The sequence below is a fragment of the Oncorhynchus clarkii genome, chromosome 30 (assembly GCF_045791955.1).
Source record: "Oncorhynchus clarkii lewisi isolate Uvic-CL-2024 chromosome 30, UVic_Ocla_1.0, whole genome shotgun sequence".
Taxonomy (NCBI): domain Eukaryota; kingdom Metazoa; phylum Chordata; class Actinopteri; order Salmoniformes; family Salmonidae; genus Oncorhynchus; species Oncorhynchus clarkii.
Genome location: NC_092176.1, coordinates 30,412,504 through 30,427,762, shown reverse-complemented (window position 1 = coordinate 30,427,762; position 15,259 = coordinate 30,412,504). Strand labels below are relative to the sequence as shown.

Genomic DNA, 15,259 nt, shown 5'->3' with positions numbered 1-15,259 from the left:
AAATTCACACTCCATTCACGAGTTAAGTTGACAACAATGGTGTGGGTGAAAACCTGTATAAATGGTGCTAGACTGAAATGAAACTACAGACTGCTTTCAGACTGGCAGTTCCTGTTGGCTAGTATCAGATGGCAGTCCTGGAGTTAAGATGCCCACATCAGTGTGTTGCTTGGGGAAGGGGTGTAGGGAATCTTCAGTGGCAGATCCATCCTAAACAATGACTACCATGACTTAATGAACACAGAGAGCAGCAGCACATGGACAGCATGGAGACTGGAGGAGAAGCAGAGACACTGACCCATTTGGCATGAACAGCATGGGGACTGGAGGAGAAGCAGAGACACTGACCCATTTGGCATGAACAGCATGGGGACTGGAGGAGAAGCAGGGACACTGACCCATTTGGCATGAACAGCATGGGGACTGGAGGAGAAGCAGGGACACTGACCCATTTGGCATGAACAGCATGGGGACTGGAGGAGAAGCAGGGACACTGACCCATTTGGCATGAACAGCATGGGGATTGGAGGAGAAGCAGGGACACTGACCCATTTGGCAGTGCCCCTCAAAGACTCCCAACTCCACACAATACAGCCCTGTTGCGCACACACACACACACACACACACACACACACACACACTTTACACAGTTTTGCTACTGAGGAACTTTTCATGCATTTTCTTTATAGCAGAGTAGGAAAGAAGAAAGTGTATTGTGTACCCGTTGGTAGGGGACCAATGACATGGTGGATTAATGGCTCTATAACCAGAGTAGTGGAGCATCTCATAGAACGATGAGATATGATTCAAATTAGGATGCTTGATCTATTTCTGTCTCTCTTTCTCTCTGCCCGTCTCTCTGTCGGTCGGGCTCTCTGACGGTGGTTTTCTTATTTTCTAAGACACCAAGAGACACCTTATCTCTCTCCTTGCACGTGCACACACGTGCACACACAAACTTCTCTCTCTTTATGCGCTCCATTCTACTGTCTGTAAGATTTTCTGCTTGATCCGTTTGCATGGCTGCTGGTTTGCCAGAGTCTTTGTACAGCTCCCATTCTAGTCTTTAAGGGAAAACAAAGGGCTGATCTAGTAGCCAAGGAGTACCAAATGACACATTATTACCCACAAAGACAAGGGTTTTATTGAAGCTGACGGTTCTCTCTCTTCTCCTCTCTCCATTGTCCTCTTTCTCTCCTCTCTCGTTCGTCCTCTCGTTCGTCCTCTCGTTCGTCCTCTCGTTCGTCCTCTCGTTCGTCCTCTCGTTCGTCCTCTTCCGTCCTCTCTTCCGTCCTCTCCTTTGTCCTCTCTTCCGTCCTCTCTTCCATTTTCTCTCATCCGTCCTCTCTCTTTCGTCCTCTCTCTTTCGTCCTCTCTCTTTCGTCCTCTCTCTTTCGTCCTCTCTCTTTCGTCCTCTCTCTTTCGTCCTCTCTCTTTCGGCCTCTCTCTTTCGTCCTCTCTTTCGTCCTCTCTTCTGTCCTCTCTTCTGTCCTCTCTTCCGTCCTCTCTTCTTCGTCCTCTCTTCCGTCCTCTCTCCTTCATCCTCTCTTCCGTCCTCTCTTCCGTCCTCTCTCCTTCGTCCTCTCTTCTGTCCTCTCTTCTGTCCTCTCTTCTGTCCTCTCTCCTTTGTCCTCTCTCTTCCGTCCTCTCTCTTCCGTCCTCTCTCTTCCGTCCTCTCTCTTCCGTCCTCTCTTTCGTCCTCTCCTTCGTCCTCTCTTCTGTCCTCTCTTCTGTCCTCTCTTCCGTCCTCTCTTTTTCGTCCTCTCTTCCGTCCTCTCTCCTTCATCCTCTCTTCCGTCCTCTCTCCTTCATCCTCTCTTCCGTCCTCTCTCCTTCGTCCTCTCTTCTGTCCTCTCTTCTGTCCTCTCTTCCGTCCTCTCTCCTTTGTCCTCTCTTCCGTCCTCTCTCTTCCGTCCTCTCTCTTCCGTCCTCTCTCTTCCGTCCTCTCTCTTCCGTCCTCTCTCTTCCGTCCTCTCTCTTCCGTCCTCTCTCTTCCGTCCTCTCTCCTTCATCCTCTCTTCCGTCCTCTCTCCTTCGTCCTCTCTTCCGTCCTCTCTCCTTTGTCCTCTCTTCCGTCCTCTCTCTTCCGTCCTCTCTCTTCCGTCCTCTCTCCTTCGTCCTCTCTCCTGTCTCCTTCGTCCTCTCTTCTGTCCTCTCTTCTGTCCTCTCTTCCGTCCTCTCTCCTTTGTCCTCTCTTCCGTCCTCTCTCTTCCGTCCTCTCTCTTCCGTCCTCTCTCCTTCGTCCTCTCTCCTGTCTCCTTCGTCCTCTCTCTCCGTCCTCTCTCCTCCTGTCTCTCCCTCTTCCCTCCTCCTCTCTCCTTCGTCCTCTCTCTCCCTACTCCTTCGTCCTCTCTCCTTCGTCCTATCTCTCCCTCTTCCCTCCTTCCCTCTCTCCCTCCTCCCTCCTCCTCTCTCCTTCGTCCTCTCTCTCCCTACTCCCTCCTAAACTCTCTCGTTCATCCTCTCTCTCCCTCTTCCCTCCTCTCTCCTTCGTCCTCTCTCTCCTTCATCCTTTCTCTCCTGCCTCCTACTTAGTAGTGTGAATGACTCTAGAACAGGGATCATCAACTAGATTCAGGCACAGGACAATTTTTTTTCTTCTTGAGGGGATGGTCGGGAGGGCTGGATCAGAATTACAAATAAATTGACCGCAAGAATCCCAAACAGATATAATATTTGACTAAAACATAATCTATTCAAACCTTGTTTACATATGTATATGATCACGTGTCTCTCTATTATGCGTGGGAAACACATTTTTAAAATAGGAATCACTTGGAGCTGATTTCCAGGTGTTTTTTTTATGTCCTACAATGTTATATATAAGCAATAAGGTCCGAGGAGGTGTGGTATATGGCCAATATACAACGGCTAATGGCTGTTCTTAGGCACAATGCATCGCGGAGTGCTTGGACACAGCCCTTAGCCCTGGTATATTGGCCATAAATAACAAACCCCAAAGGTGCCTTATTGCTATTATAAACTGGTTACCAACGTAATTAGAGAAGGAAAAATAAATGTTTTGTCCTACCCATGGTATACAGTCTGATATGCCATGACTGTCAGCCAATCAGCATTCAGGGCTGATTTATAAATATATTTGACCTGCGGGCCAAATTCGGTCCCAGCGGGTTGCAAGCTGGGGAACCCTGCTCTAGAACCTCTCCCCTCCTTCTTCCACACACGTTTCTTAGTAGTGTGAATGACACTGATATCCAGTAAATGACTATTATGCAGGATGTTTTTATTCAATCAGTGACCAACATTAACCCTTACCAAAATTACTGTCATTCTGCCCCTCCAAAAGGGAAAGGAAATGGGGCACCTAATCACTTGTACAACTGAATGCATTCAACTGAAATGTGTCTTCCACATTTAACCCAACCCCTCTGAATCTGAGAGGTGCGGGGGGGCTGCCATAATCGACATCCACCTATTTGGCACCTGGAGAACATTGGGTTAACTGCCCTGCTCAGGGGCAGAACGACAGATTTTTACCTTGTCAGCTCGGGGATTCGATCCATCAATTTTGATAATATCTGTTTTGTCGTACACCTCAGTTTCTCCTCTCCTCTGTTTCAGACACTCGTCTGCTGAGATCAGGAGACACTTCGGTGGGAACTATGGGTCCCCCCAGGTCTCCAAGCAACATAGTCGTCACAGCTCCAACGCATCAGTCTCCACTTGCTCCACCGTGGTGAGTTACAGTACTACTGTACAACTAACTAGACCCTTTCATGGGTAGAGGGAAATAGCACAATGGTGTACTATTTAACGCCCCTTTAGGAGAAGGATTCTGACTGAGACTTTCCCACAGCATGTTGTGCTGTAGGCCTAATAATGTCATCCTAAAGAGGGATTTTCTCCCATGGACATTCAGTGACTCCTCACATATTCTCTATGTGTCTCTCTGTGTCTCTGTCTCTCTCTATCTGTCTGTAAATCCGACCACAACTCTATCCTCCTGATTCCTGCTTACAAGCAAAAATTAAGGCAGGAAGCACCAGTGACTCGGTCTATATAAAAGTGATCAGATGAAGCAGATGCTAAACTACAGGACTGTTTTGCTATCACAGACTGGAACATGTTCCGGCATTCTTCCAATGGCATTGAGGAGTACACCATATCACTGGCTTTATCAATAAGTGCATTGAGGACGTCGTCCCCACAGTGACTGTATGTACATACCCCAACCAGCGAGCCTACCAGACGAGCTAAATCACTTCTATGCCCGTTTTGAGGCAAGCAACACTGAGGCATGCATGAGAGCATCAGCTGTTCTGGATGACTGTGTGATCACGCTCTCCGTAGCCGACGTGAGTAAGACCTTTAAACAGGTCAACATTCACAAGGCTGCGGGGCCAGACGTATTACCAGGACATGTGCTCCGGGCATGTGCTGACCAACTGGCAGGTGTTTTCACAACATTTTTCAACATGTCCCTGATTCAGTCTGTAATATCAACATGTTTCAAGCAGACCACCATAGTCCCTGTACCCAAGAACACAAAGGCAACCTGCCTAAATGACTACAGACCCGTAGCACTCACGTCCGTAGCCATGAAGTGCTTTGAAAGGCTGGTAATGGCTCACATCAACACCATTATCCCAGAAACCCTAGATCTACTCCAATTTGCATACCGCCCAAACAGATCCACAGATGATGCAATCTCTATTGCACTCCACACTGCCCTTTCCCATCTGGACAAATGGAACACCTACAGTGGGGCATAAAAGTATTTAGTCAGCCACCAATTGTGCAAGTTCTCCCACTTAAAAAGATGAGAGAGGCCTGTAATTTTCATCATAGGTACACTTCAACTATGACAGACAAAATGAGAAAAAAAATTCCAGAAAATCACATTGTAGGATTTTTTTATTAATTTATTTGCAAATTATGGTGGAAAATAAGTATTTGGTCAATAACAAAAGTTTATCTCAATACTTTATTATATACCCTTTGTTGGCAATGACAGAGGTCAAACGTTTTCTGTAAGTCTTCACAAGGTTTTCACACACTGTTGCTGGTGTTTTGGCCCATTCCTCCATGCAGATCTCCTCTAGAGCAGTGATGTTTTGGGGCTGTTGCTGGGCAACACGGACTTTCAACTCCCTCCAAAGATTTTCTATGGGGTTGAGATCTGGAGACTGGCTAGGCCACTCCAGGACCTTGAAATGCTTCTTACGAAGCCACTCCTTCGTTGCCCGGGCGGTGTGTTTGGGATCATTGTCATGCTGAAAGACCCAGCCACGTTTCATCTTCAATACCCTTGCTTATGGAAGGAGGTTTTCACTCAAAATCTCATGGTACATGGCCCCATTCATTCTTTCCTTTACACGGATCAGTCGTCCTGGTCCCTTTGCAGAAAAACATCCCCAAAGCATGATGTTTCCACCCCAATGCTTCACAGTAGGTATGGTGTTCTTTGGATGCAACTCAGCATTCTTTGTCCTCCAAACACGACGAGTTGAGTTTTTACCAAAAAGTTATATTTTGGTTTCATCTGACCATATGACATTCTCTCAATCTTCTTCTGAATCATCCAAATGCTCTCTAGCAAACTTCAGACGGGCCTGGACATGTACTGGCTTAATCAGGGGGACATGTCTGGCACTGCAGGATTTGAGTCCCTGGCGGCGTAGTGTGTTACTGATGGTAGGCTTTGTTACTTTGGTCCCAGCTCTCTGCAGGTCATTCACTAGGTCCCCCCCGTGTGGTTCTGGGATTTTTGCTCACCGTTCTTGTGATCATTTTGACCCCACAGGGTGAGATCTTGCGTGGAGCCCCAGATCGAGGGAGATTATCAGTGGTCTTGTATGTCTTCCATTTCCTAATAATTGCTCCCACAGTTGATTTCTTCAAACCAAGCTGCTTACCTATTGCAGATTCAGTCTTCCCAGCCTGGTGCAGGTCTACAATGTTGTTTCTGGTGTCCTTTGACAGCTCGTTGGTCTTGGCCATAGTGGAGTTTGGAGTGTGACTGTTTGAGGTTGTGGACAGGTGTCTTTTATACTGATAACAAGTTCAAACAGGTGCCATTAATACAGGTAACGAGTGGAGGACAGAGGAGCCTCTTAAAGAAGGAGTTACAGGTCTGTGAGAGACAGAAATCTTGCTTGTTTGTAGGTGACCAAATACTTATTTTCCACCATAATTTGCAAATAAATTCATTAAAAATCCTACAATGTAATTTTCTGGATTTTTTTTCTTCTCATTTTGTCTGTAATAGTTGAAGTGTACCTATGATTAAAATTACAGGCCTCATCTTTTTAAGTGGGAGAACTTGCACAATTGGTGGCTGACTAAATACTTTTTTGCCCCACTGTATGTGAGAATGCTATTCATTTACTACAGCTCAGCATTCAACACCATAGTACCCTCAAAGCTCATCACTAAGCTAAGGATCCTGGGACTAAACATCTCCCTCTGCAACTGGATCCTGGACTTCCTGACGGGCCGCCCCCAGGTGGTGATGTTAGATAGCAACACATCTGCCACGCTGATCCTCAACACTTGAGCCCCCCAAGGGTGCGTGCTCAGTCTCCTCCTGTACTCCCTGTTCACCCACGACTGCATGGTCAGGCACGACTCCAACACCATCATTAAGTTTGCAGACTACACAACAGTGGCCTGATCACCGACAACGACGAGACAGCCTATAGGGAGGAGGTCAGAGACCTGGCCGGGTGGTGCCAGATTAACAACCTAACCTTCAACGTAACCAAGACTAAGGAGATGATTGTGGACTACAGGAAAAGGAGGACCGAGCACGCCCCCATTCTCATTGACGGGGCTGTAGTGGAGCAGGTTGAGAGCTTCAATTTCCTTGGTGTACACATCACCAACAAACTAGAATGGTCCAAACACACCAAGACCATCGTAAAGAGGGCACGACAAAGCCTATTCCCCCTCAGGAAACTAAAATGATTTGGCATGGGTCCTCAGATCCTCAAAAGGTTCTACAGCTGCAACATCGAGAGCATCCTGACTGGTTGCACCACTGGACCTCCAGGACCTCTACACCAGGCGGTGTCAGAGGAAGACCCTAGCTGGTTGCACCACTGGACCTCCAGGACTTCTACACCAGGTGGTGTCAGAGGAAGACCCTAGCTGGTTGCACCACTGGACCTCCAGGACCTCTACACCAGGCGATGTCAGAGGAAGACCCTAACTGGTTGCATCACTGGACCTCCAGGACCTCTATACCAGGCGGTGTCAGAGGAAGGGCCTAAAAATTGTCAAAGACCCCAGCCACCCCAGTCATAGACTGTTCTCTCTACTACCGCATGGTAAGCGGTACCAGCATGCCAAGTCTAGGACTAAAATGCTTCTCAACTGTTTTTACCCCCAAGCAATAAGACTCCTGAACAGGTAATCAAATAGCTACCCGGACTATTTGCATTGTGTTCACCCCCAACCCCTCTTTTACGCTGCTGCTACTCTCTGTTTATCATATATGCATAGTCACTTTAACTATACATTCATGTACATACTACCTCAATTGGCCCGACCAACCTGTGCTCCAGCACATTGGCTAACCTGGCTATCTGCATTGTATCCCACCACCCACCAACCCATATTTTATGCTACTGCTACTCTCTGTTCATCATATATGCATAGTAACTTTAACCATATCTACATGTACATACTACCTCAATCAGCCTGACTAACCGGTGTCTGTATGTAACCTCGCTACATTTATTGCCTTGCTACTGTATATAGCCTGTCTTTTTACTGTTGTTTTATTTCTTGACTTACCTATTGTTCACCTAATACCTTTTTTGCACTATTGGTTAGAGCCTGTAAGTAAGCATTTCACTGTAAGCTCTACACCTGTTGTATTCGGCGCACGTGACAAATAAACTTTGATTTGATATGTCTGTCTCTCGGTCTTGTTTTAAGTGCACTAATACCTCTCTATATTTGTCATGCTTTAGGCGTCAAGTCTTTGTGTCTCTGACTGTCTGACTCACTAGGCTTGAGCCCTTAGATATTTCTCTCTCTGCTGCTAGTCAGCTGACTAGGCCAGAGGAGGGAGAGTTGGCCCATCCCCTAGTTATTATGGTTAATCTTTAGCCTGCTTGGGAAATGGGTCAGGGCCCAGGCTACTGTAGAGGGATGGGACGGCCTGCTTACCTTCCAGCTTATACTGGCAAATCTGTTATATCTGTGGATTTGCGATGCGGGAGAGAGTTTATTTAATACCATAATCAAATTATATTTTCCCATGGTGCACCATTGTGGAGGAGATCAGTGGAGCTGCAGGCAGATGTGTGCGATGATTATTTTTATGATTCATCTCTCTATTTGTAGGACTTATAATGATGAGTATTGTTATTAGTTAGTCATTTCCAAAATGATGGATCACGTGTGTGTTTGTGTTATGCTTGTCTGTGTATGCCCACTATTGCCAGAACCACACAAACAAGCAAGAGTACACTATCTCAAGAAACATAAAAGCTGATTGGAGGAGGCCTTGTTGATGTCACTTCCTGTAGACATGTGTTTTACCTCACATGAACTTACTGCTGCTCCGTACCTAATCAACCCCTGGTCACTTCCCTTACCTACTTCATGTAGGGACCTAAAACCATTCCATGGGTATTAAGGATGATGGCTCCACGTTGCCCGCTGAAAGGCTAGGACTAAGTTCCACCATATTGCTTATACCTATCCAATCCTTTTACATCTACCCGAAATGTCTTGGGGTGGGGGCTAGGAGTCACTTTGGAGTTGTGTAAGAGTGTCTTTGAGTCTTGCAAGAGCTTGTGGTTAACTCTTCTAGAGGAAGAGTTGTCAGAAACCAGTAACTGCCAGTAGTCTGTACAGGCTGTAGGTTCTTGTTTCCGGAATGCGCCATTTTGTGAACTTCCCTCTTACATGTTGAGTATTTAGCGGGGTAAGTCTACTTCCAATTCAGCGCGTTTATATTTCTACTAACAGTCATCTAGAGACCTACACTTTTCTGTTTCAAATGTGTGAAGCATCCATTGTTGTGAGGTTGGAGGCAGGTAATGTGGTGTTAGACTGCGTATTTGGTACAGACTGTACAGGGGTTCAGCTTGGGGAAGTAGGCTACGGGTTGTTCATTAGGCTGAAATGACACATTGCAGAGTTGGGTAGTAAAACTGTCTTACTGTTAGGGACAGGCAAGATGTATCCAAGATGTATCCTCAAATATATTTTTGACAAAATACAAAACACCCCCAAATCGATATTGTAAAATATAATAACAACATGCACAAAGTGATTGAAACATGTATTCCAGCATTAAAATGGCTTACTGCTTCAGGAGTAACAGTGTGGTAGTGTAATAGTCTGACTGCTGGTAGGGACAACAGCCTGTTGCTGGCCTGGCTGAGAGCACTGCTCCATAATGCAGCATACCTGGGAGTTGGGACCGAGGCATGCATACATTTTGAATTGATTTGTTTCATTTGGCTCCATGCTAAGGAAGGGAAAGAGAATATATATTATGGAAGGAGATATGCAACCTTGATTCCCAAGCATTAAAATGTCTGCGGTTCACGAAAAGAAGTGAGGGAGAATTAGGATGTTTGTCCTGATTCACTCCTCACACTAAACACAACAGAAGCTATGAAGTCTTGAACCATCTGGTAAAGACAGCGTTTACAAAACAGATGGTAGCACAACAGTTCACGTTTTCTGGGCATTTTCATTTTAGTCTGCTGCGGTATGTTGCACACTAAAGCAGCCGGATATATGATCAGATATGCTGTTGTCTGCACAGGTTCCACTCTACAGCCCTCCCTGAGAAACACCTGCACTGCTCAGCTTTCAAACCATGCCCTCATATTGCCCCGGCATACAGCCCATAGAAATGAATAAAGATACAGATCTGGATTACGTATTTCTATAATGCAGCCTCTCGTCTACGATAGTCATTGGATGGCCTTCTGTGGTGATAAAAAATAATGTTTATTTCTTTGACTCTTATCGCAGACTTGATTGGGATAAGGCTGGATGCTGTTGCATTGACTGTGGATATTGCTGTAACAACATGATGTGATTTAAGGGGAACATGCTCTCCTCTCCACTTTGTAGAGTGGTGATTTATAGATATTCATATCTTCTATAGTGTGATCTAAGCTCTTCTCAAGTGCTTTCCAGATTATGCTCCATTCAGATCTTTGCTTGAGTTGGCAGATTTCTGAGCCACACTTAACACATTCCCGTATAGTAACTACACTACTGTATATGTAACCCCACAGTTACTGCCATAGTGATGTAATTAGAACAGAATTTGGCAAGTTGCTTAGACTACCACTCAGTTATTGTTTTGTGTGTGTCTTACAGCTTCCATGTGAAGAGTAATTCCATTGAACACCACAGTAGTTACAGAGTTAGCTACAGAGGACAACACCAACTTAACAATAACTGTTGTGGGTTTTTGTCTCGGAATTATGTTACACACGTGATACTTCTCTCTTCTGCTCTGCGTTTGACGGGTCTTTATGTCAATCATATGAGCTGTCATGAGGTGGACTCAGCCACCCCTTAGGAGTTAGAATAGGGGGATAGTTGCCCAGGGGTTGCAGAGGGTTAAAACGAGGATTTATAGACTAACGTGAGAAGAAATACGTTTTTAATAGTTTATATCTAAATCCAAATACAGACCAGCATGCAAGCACACAAATATACACACACATGCACATGTAAAGTTTCTATGGAAAGTATATGAGCTCAGTCCTCTCGTTCCTTGACAGGTCTGAGGTTGTTGAAAGGAGAGTTGTGATCAAACCTGTCCTCCTCCCAGCTCTCTAAAATGCCTCTCTCTCTGCCTCTCTCTCTCTCTCTCTCTCTGCCTGCCTTTCTCTGCCTCTCTCTCTCTCTCTCTGCCTGCCTTTCTCTGCCTCGCTCTCTCTCTCTGCCTGCCTTTCTCTGCCTCTCTCTCTCTCTCTGCCTGCCTTTCTCTGCCTCTCTCTCTCTGCCTCTCTACCTGCCTTTCTCTCTCTCTGCCTCCTCTCTCTGCCGCTCTTTCTCTCTCTCTCTGCCTCCTCTCTCTGCCTCTCTCTCTCGCTCTGCCTCTCTCTCTCTCTCTGCCTCTCTCTCTCTCTGCCTCTCTCTCTCTCTCTCTCTCTCTCTGCCTCTCTCTCTCTCTGCCTCTCTCTCTCTCTCTTTCTGCCCCTCTCTCTCTCTCTCTCTCTGCCTGCCTCTCTCTCTTTCTCTTTCTGCCTCTCTCTCTCTTTCTCTCTCTGCCTGCCTCTCTCTCTCTCTGCCTGCCTCTCTCTCTTTCTCTTTCTCTTTCTGCCTCTCTCTCTCTTTCTCTTTCTGCCTCTCTCTCTTTCTCTCTCTCTGCCTGCCTCTCTCTCTCTCTCTCTCTCTCTCTTTCACTCTCTGCCTCTCTCTCTCTGCCTGCCTCTCTCTCTCTCTCTGCCTCTCTCTGCCTCTCTCTCTCTCTCTCTCTCTCTGCCTCTCTACCTGCCTTTCTCTCTCTCTGCCTCCTCTCTCTGCCTCTCTCTCTCTCTCTGCCTCTCTCTCTCTCTGCCTCTCTCTCTCTCTCTCTGCCTCTATCTCTCTCTCTCTCTCTGCCTCTCTCTCTCTCTCTTTCTGCCTCTCTCTCTCTCTTTCTCTCTCTGCCTGCCTCTCTCTCTCTCTCTTTCTGCCTCTCTCTCTGCCTCTCTCTCTTTCTTTTTCTCTTTCTGCCTCTCTCTCTCTCTCTCTCTTTCTGCCTCTCTCTCTCTCTCTCTCTCTGCCTGCCTCTCTCTCTTTCTCTTTCTGCCTCTCTCTCTCTTTCTCTCTCTGCCTCTCTCTCTCTGCCTGCCTCTCTCTCTCTTTCTGCCTCTCTCTCTGCCTCTCTCTCTTTCTTTTTCTCTTTCTGCCTCTCTCTCTCTCTCTTTCTGCCTGCCCCTCTCTCTCTCTCTCTCTCTCTCTTTCTCTCTCTGCCTCTCTATCTCTGCCTGCCTCTCTCTCTCTCTGCCTGCCTCTCTCTCTCTGCCTGCCTCTCTCTCTCTGCCTCTCTCTCTCTGCCTGCCTCTCTCTCTCTCTGCCTGCCTCTATCTCTCTCTCCCCCTGCCTGCCTCTCTCTCTTTCTCTTTCTGCCTCTCTCTCTCTTTCTCTCTCTGCCTCTCTATCTCTGCCTGCCTCTCTCTCTCTGCCTGCCTCTCTCTCTCTGCCTGCCTCTCTCTCTCTCTGCCTGCCTCTCTCTCTCTCTCTGCCTGCCTCTCTCTCTCTCTGCCTGCCTCTCTCTCTCTCTCTGCCTGCCTCTCTCTCTCTCTGCCTGCCTCTCTCTCTCTCTGCCTGCCTCTCTCTCTCTCTGCCTGCCTCTCTCTCTCTCTTTCTCTTTCTCTTTCTGCCTCTCTCTCTCTCTCTGCCTGCCTCTCTCTCTCTTTCTCTCTCTGCCTCTCTATCTCTGCCTGCCTCTCTCTCTCTGCCTGCCTCTCTCTCTCTCTCTCTCTCTCTCTCTCTCTCTCTCTCTCTCTCTCTCTCTCTCTCTCTCTCTCTCTCTCTCTCTCTTTCTGCCTCTCTCAATTCAATTCAATTCAAGGGCTTTATTGGCATGGGAAATCTGTTAACATTGCCAAAGCAAGTGAGGTAGATAATATATAAAAGTGAATATATAAAGTGAAATAAACAATAAAAATTAACAGTAAACATTACACATACAGAAGTTTCAAAACAATAAAGACATTACGAATGTCATATATATATATATACAGTGTTTTAACAATGTACAAATGGTTAAAGGACACGATAAAATAAATAAGCATAAATATGGGTTGTATTTACAATAGTGTTTGTTCTTCACTGGTTGCCCTTTTCTCGTGGCAACAGGTCACAAATCTTGCTGCTGTGATGGCACACTGTGGAATTTCACCCAGTAGATATGGGAGTTTATCAAAATTGGATTTGTTTTCAAATTCTTTGTGGATCTGTGTAATCTGAGGGAAATATGGGACGTGAGCACATAGCATGTCTTCTCTTGAGAGCCAGGTCTGTCTACGGCGGCCTTTCTCAATAGCAAGGCTATGCTCATTAAGTCTGTACATAGTCAAAGTTTTCCTTAAGTTTGGGTCAGTCACAGTGGACAGGTATTCTGCCACTGTGTACTCTCTGTTTAGGGCCAAATAGCATTCTAGTTTGCTCTGTTTTTTTTGTTAATTCTTTCCAATGTGTCAAGTAATTATCTTTTAGTTTTCTCATGATTTGGTTGGGTCTAATTGTAGTGCTGTCCTTGCACTCTGTGGGGTGTGTTTGTGTTTGTGAACAGAGTCCCAGGACCAGCTTGCTTAGGGGATGCTTCTCCAGGTTCATTTCTCTGTAGGTGATGGCTTTGTTATGGAAGGTTTGGGAATCGCTTTCTTTTAGGTGGTTGTAGAATTTAACAGCTCCTTTCTGGATTTTGATAATTAGTGGGTATCGGCCTAATTCTGCTCTGCATACATTATTTGGTGTTCTACGTTGTAGACAGAGGATATTTTTGCAGAATTCTGCATGCACAGTCTCAATTTGGTGTTTGTCCCATTTTGTGAAGTCTTGGTTGGTGAGCGGACCCCAGACCTAACAACCATAAAGGGCAATGGGCTCTATGACTGATTCAAGTATTTTTAGCCAAATCCTAATGTATGTTGAAATTTATGTTCCTTTTGATGGCATAGAATGCCCTTCTTGCCTTGTCTCTCAGATCGTTCACAGCTTTGTGGAAGTTACCTGTGGCGCTGATGTTTAGGCCAAGGTATGTATAGTTTTTTGTGTGCTCTAGGGCAACAGTGTCTAGATGGAATTTGTATTTGTGGTCCTGGACCTTTTTTGGAACACCATTATTTTGGTCTTACTGAGATTTACTGTCAGGGCCCAGGTCTGACAGAATCTGTGTCCTTGGTTGGTGACAGAAGCACCAGATCATCAGCAAACAGTAGACATTTGACTTCGGATTCTAGTAGGTTGAGGCCGGGTGCTGCACACTTTTCTAGTGCCTGCGCCAATTCGTTGATGTATATGTTGAAGAGGGTGGGGCTTTAGCTGCATCCCTGTCTCACCCCACGACCCTGTGTGAAGAAATGTGTGTTTTTTGCCAATTTTAACCGCACACTTGTTGTTTGTGTACATGGATTTTATAATGTCTTGTATATGTTTTACCCCCAACACCACTTTCCATCAATTTGTATAGCAGACCCTCATGCCAAATTGAGTCGAAGGCTTTTTTGAAATCAACAAAGCATGAGAAGACTTTGCCTTTGTTTTGGTTTGTTTGGTTGTCAATTAAGGTGTGCAGGGTGAATACATGGTTTGTTGTACGGTAATTTGATAAAAAGCCAATTTGACATTTGCTCAGTACATTGTTTTCATTGAGGAAATATACGAGTCTGCTGTTAATGATAATGCAGAGGATTTTCCCAAGGTTACTGTTGACGCATATTCCACAGTAGTTATTGGGGTCACATTTGTCTTCACTTTTGTGGATTGGGGTGATCAGTCCTTGGATACAAATATTGGGACGATGCCACAGGCCTTTTTTGGGTTGGAGAGTATTTTGTCCTGTAGTTCATTCAATGTATTTGTAGAATCCAGTGGGTTCTGGTTGTCTTTAATAGTTTCTAAGATTTGTATTTGATCCTGTATAAGTTTTTGCTGTTTCTTCTTTGTTATAGGGCCAAAGGTATTGGAGAAGTGGTTTACTCATACACCTCCGTTTTGATAGATAACTCTTTGTGTTGTTTTTTGTTTAGTGTTTTACAATTTCCCCAGAAGGGGTTAGATCTCCCTCTCTACACCTCTCTGTATGCATCTCTCTCTCTCGCTCTCTCTCTCTATGCCTCTCTCTCTATCTGCCTCTCTCTCTGCCTCTCTGTCTCTCTCTCTCTCTCGCGCTCTCTCTGTATGCCTCTCTCTCTCTCGCTCTCTCTGTATGCCTCTCTCTCTCGCTCTCTCTGTATGCCTCTCTCTTTCTCACTCTCTCTGTATGCCTCTCTCTCTCTCGCTCTCTCTGTATGCCTCTCTCTCGCTCTCTCTGTATGCCTCTCTCTCTCTCTCTCTCTCTCTCTCGCTCTCTCTGAATGCCTCTCTCTCTCTATGCCTCTTTTTCCTGCCCCTCTCTCTCTGTTTGTACTTTAAACAATGTGTTGTTAGGTTCTTGGTTTGTTTCCAGGCATTCCTTTCATTGAAGCCAGGGAATACATATCTGGAATAATCTGACTATCAATGACACATTTAGATGCACAACAGTGGTTTATTCATAATCTTAAGAATGCCAACATGTGGTAACTTTGTGCCTTAACCGTTTCCTGCCTGTGCCCTC

The 15,259-nt window shown here is 45.8% G+C and overlaps 1 protein-coding gene across 2 annotated transcripts in view; it reads left to right on the top strand.

The window, feature by feature from the left end:
- The window catches only part of LOC139389344 (dedicator of cytokinesis protein 8-like), an 88,958-nt gene that overhangs the window by 15,592 nt on the left and 58,107 nt on the right, over positions 1-15,259 (top strand). The window contains exon 2 of one of the 2 annotated variants that reach the window (XM_071136019.1): positions 3,583-3,697. In XM_071136019.1, the coding sequence (XP_070992120.1) occupies positions 3,583-3,697 (115 nt within the window). Of the gene's footprint in view, positions 1-3,582; positions 3,698-8,834; positions 8,900-15,259 lie in introns of those variants that run through there. The other variant, XM_071136020.1, reaches the window with a different exon arrangement.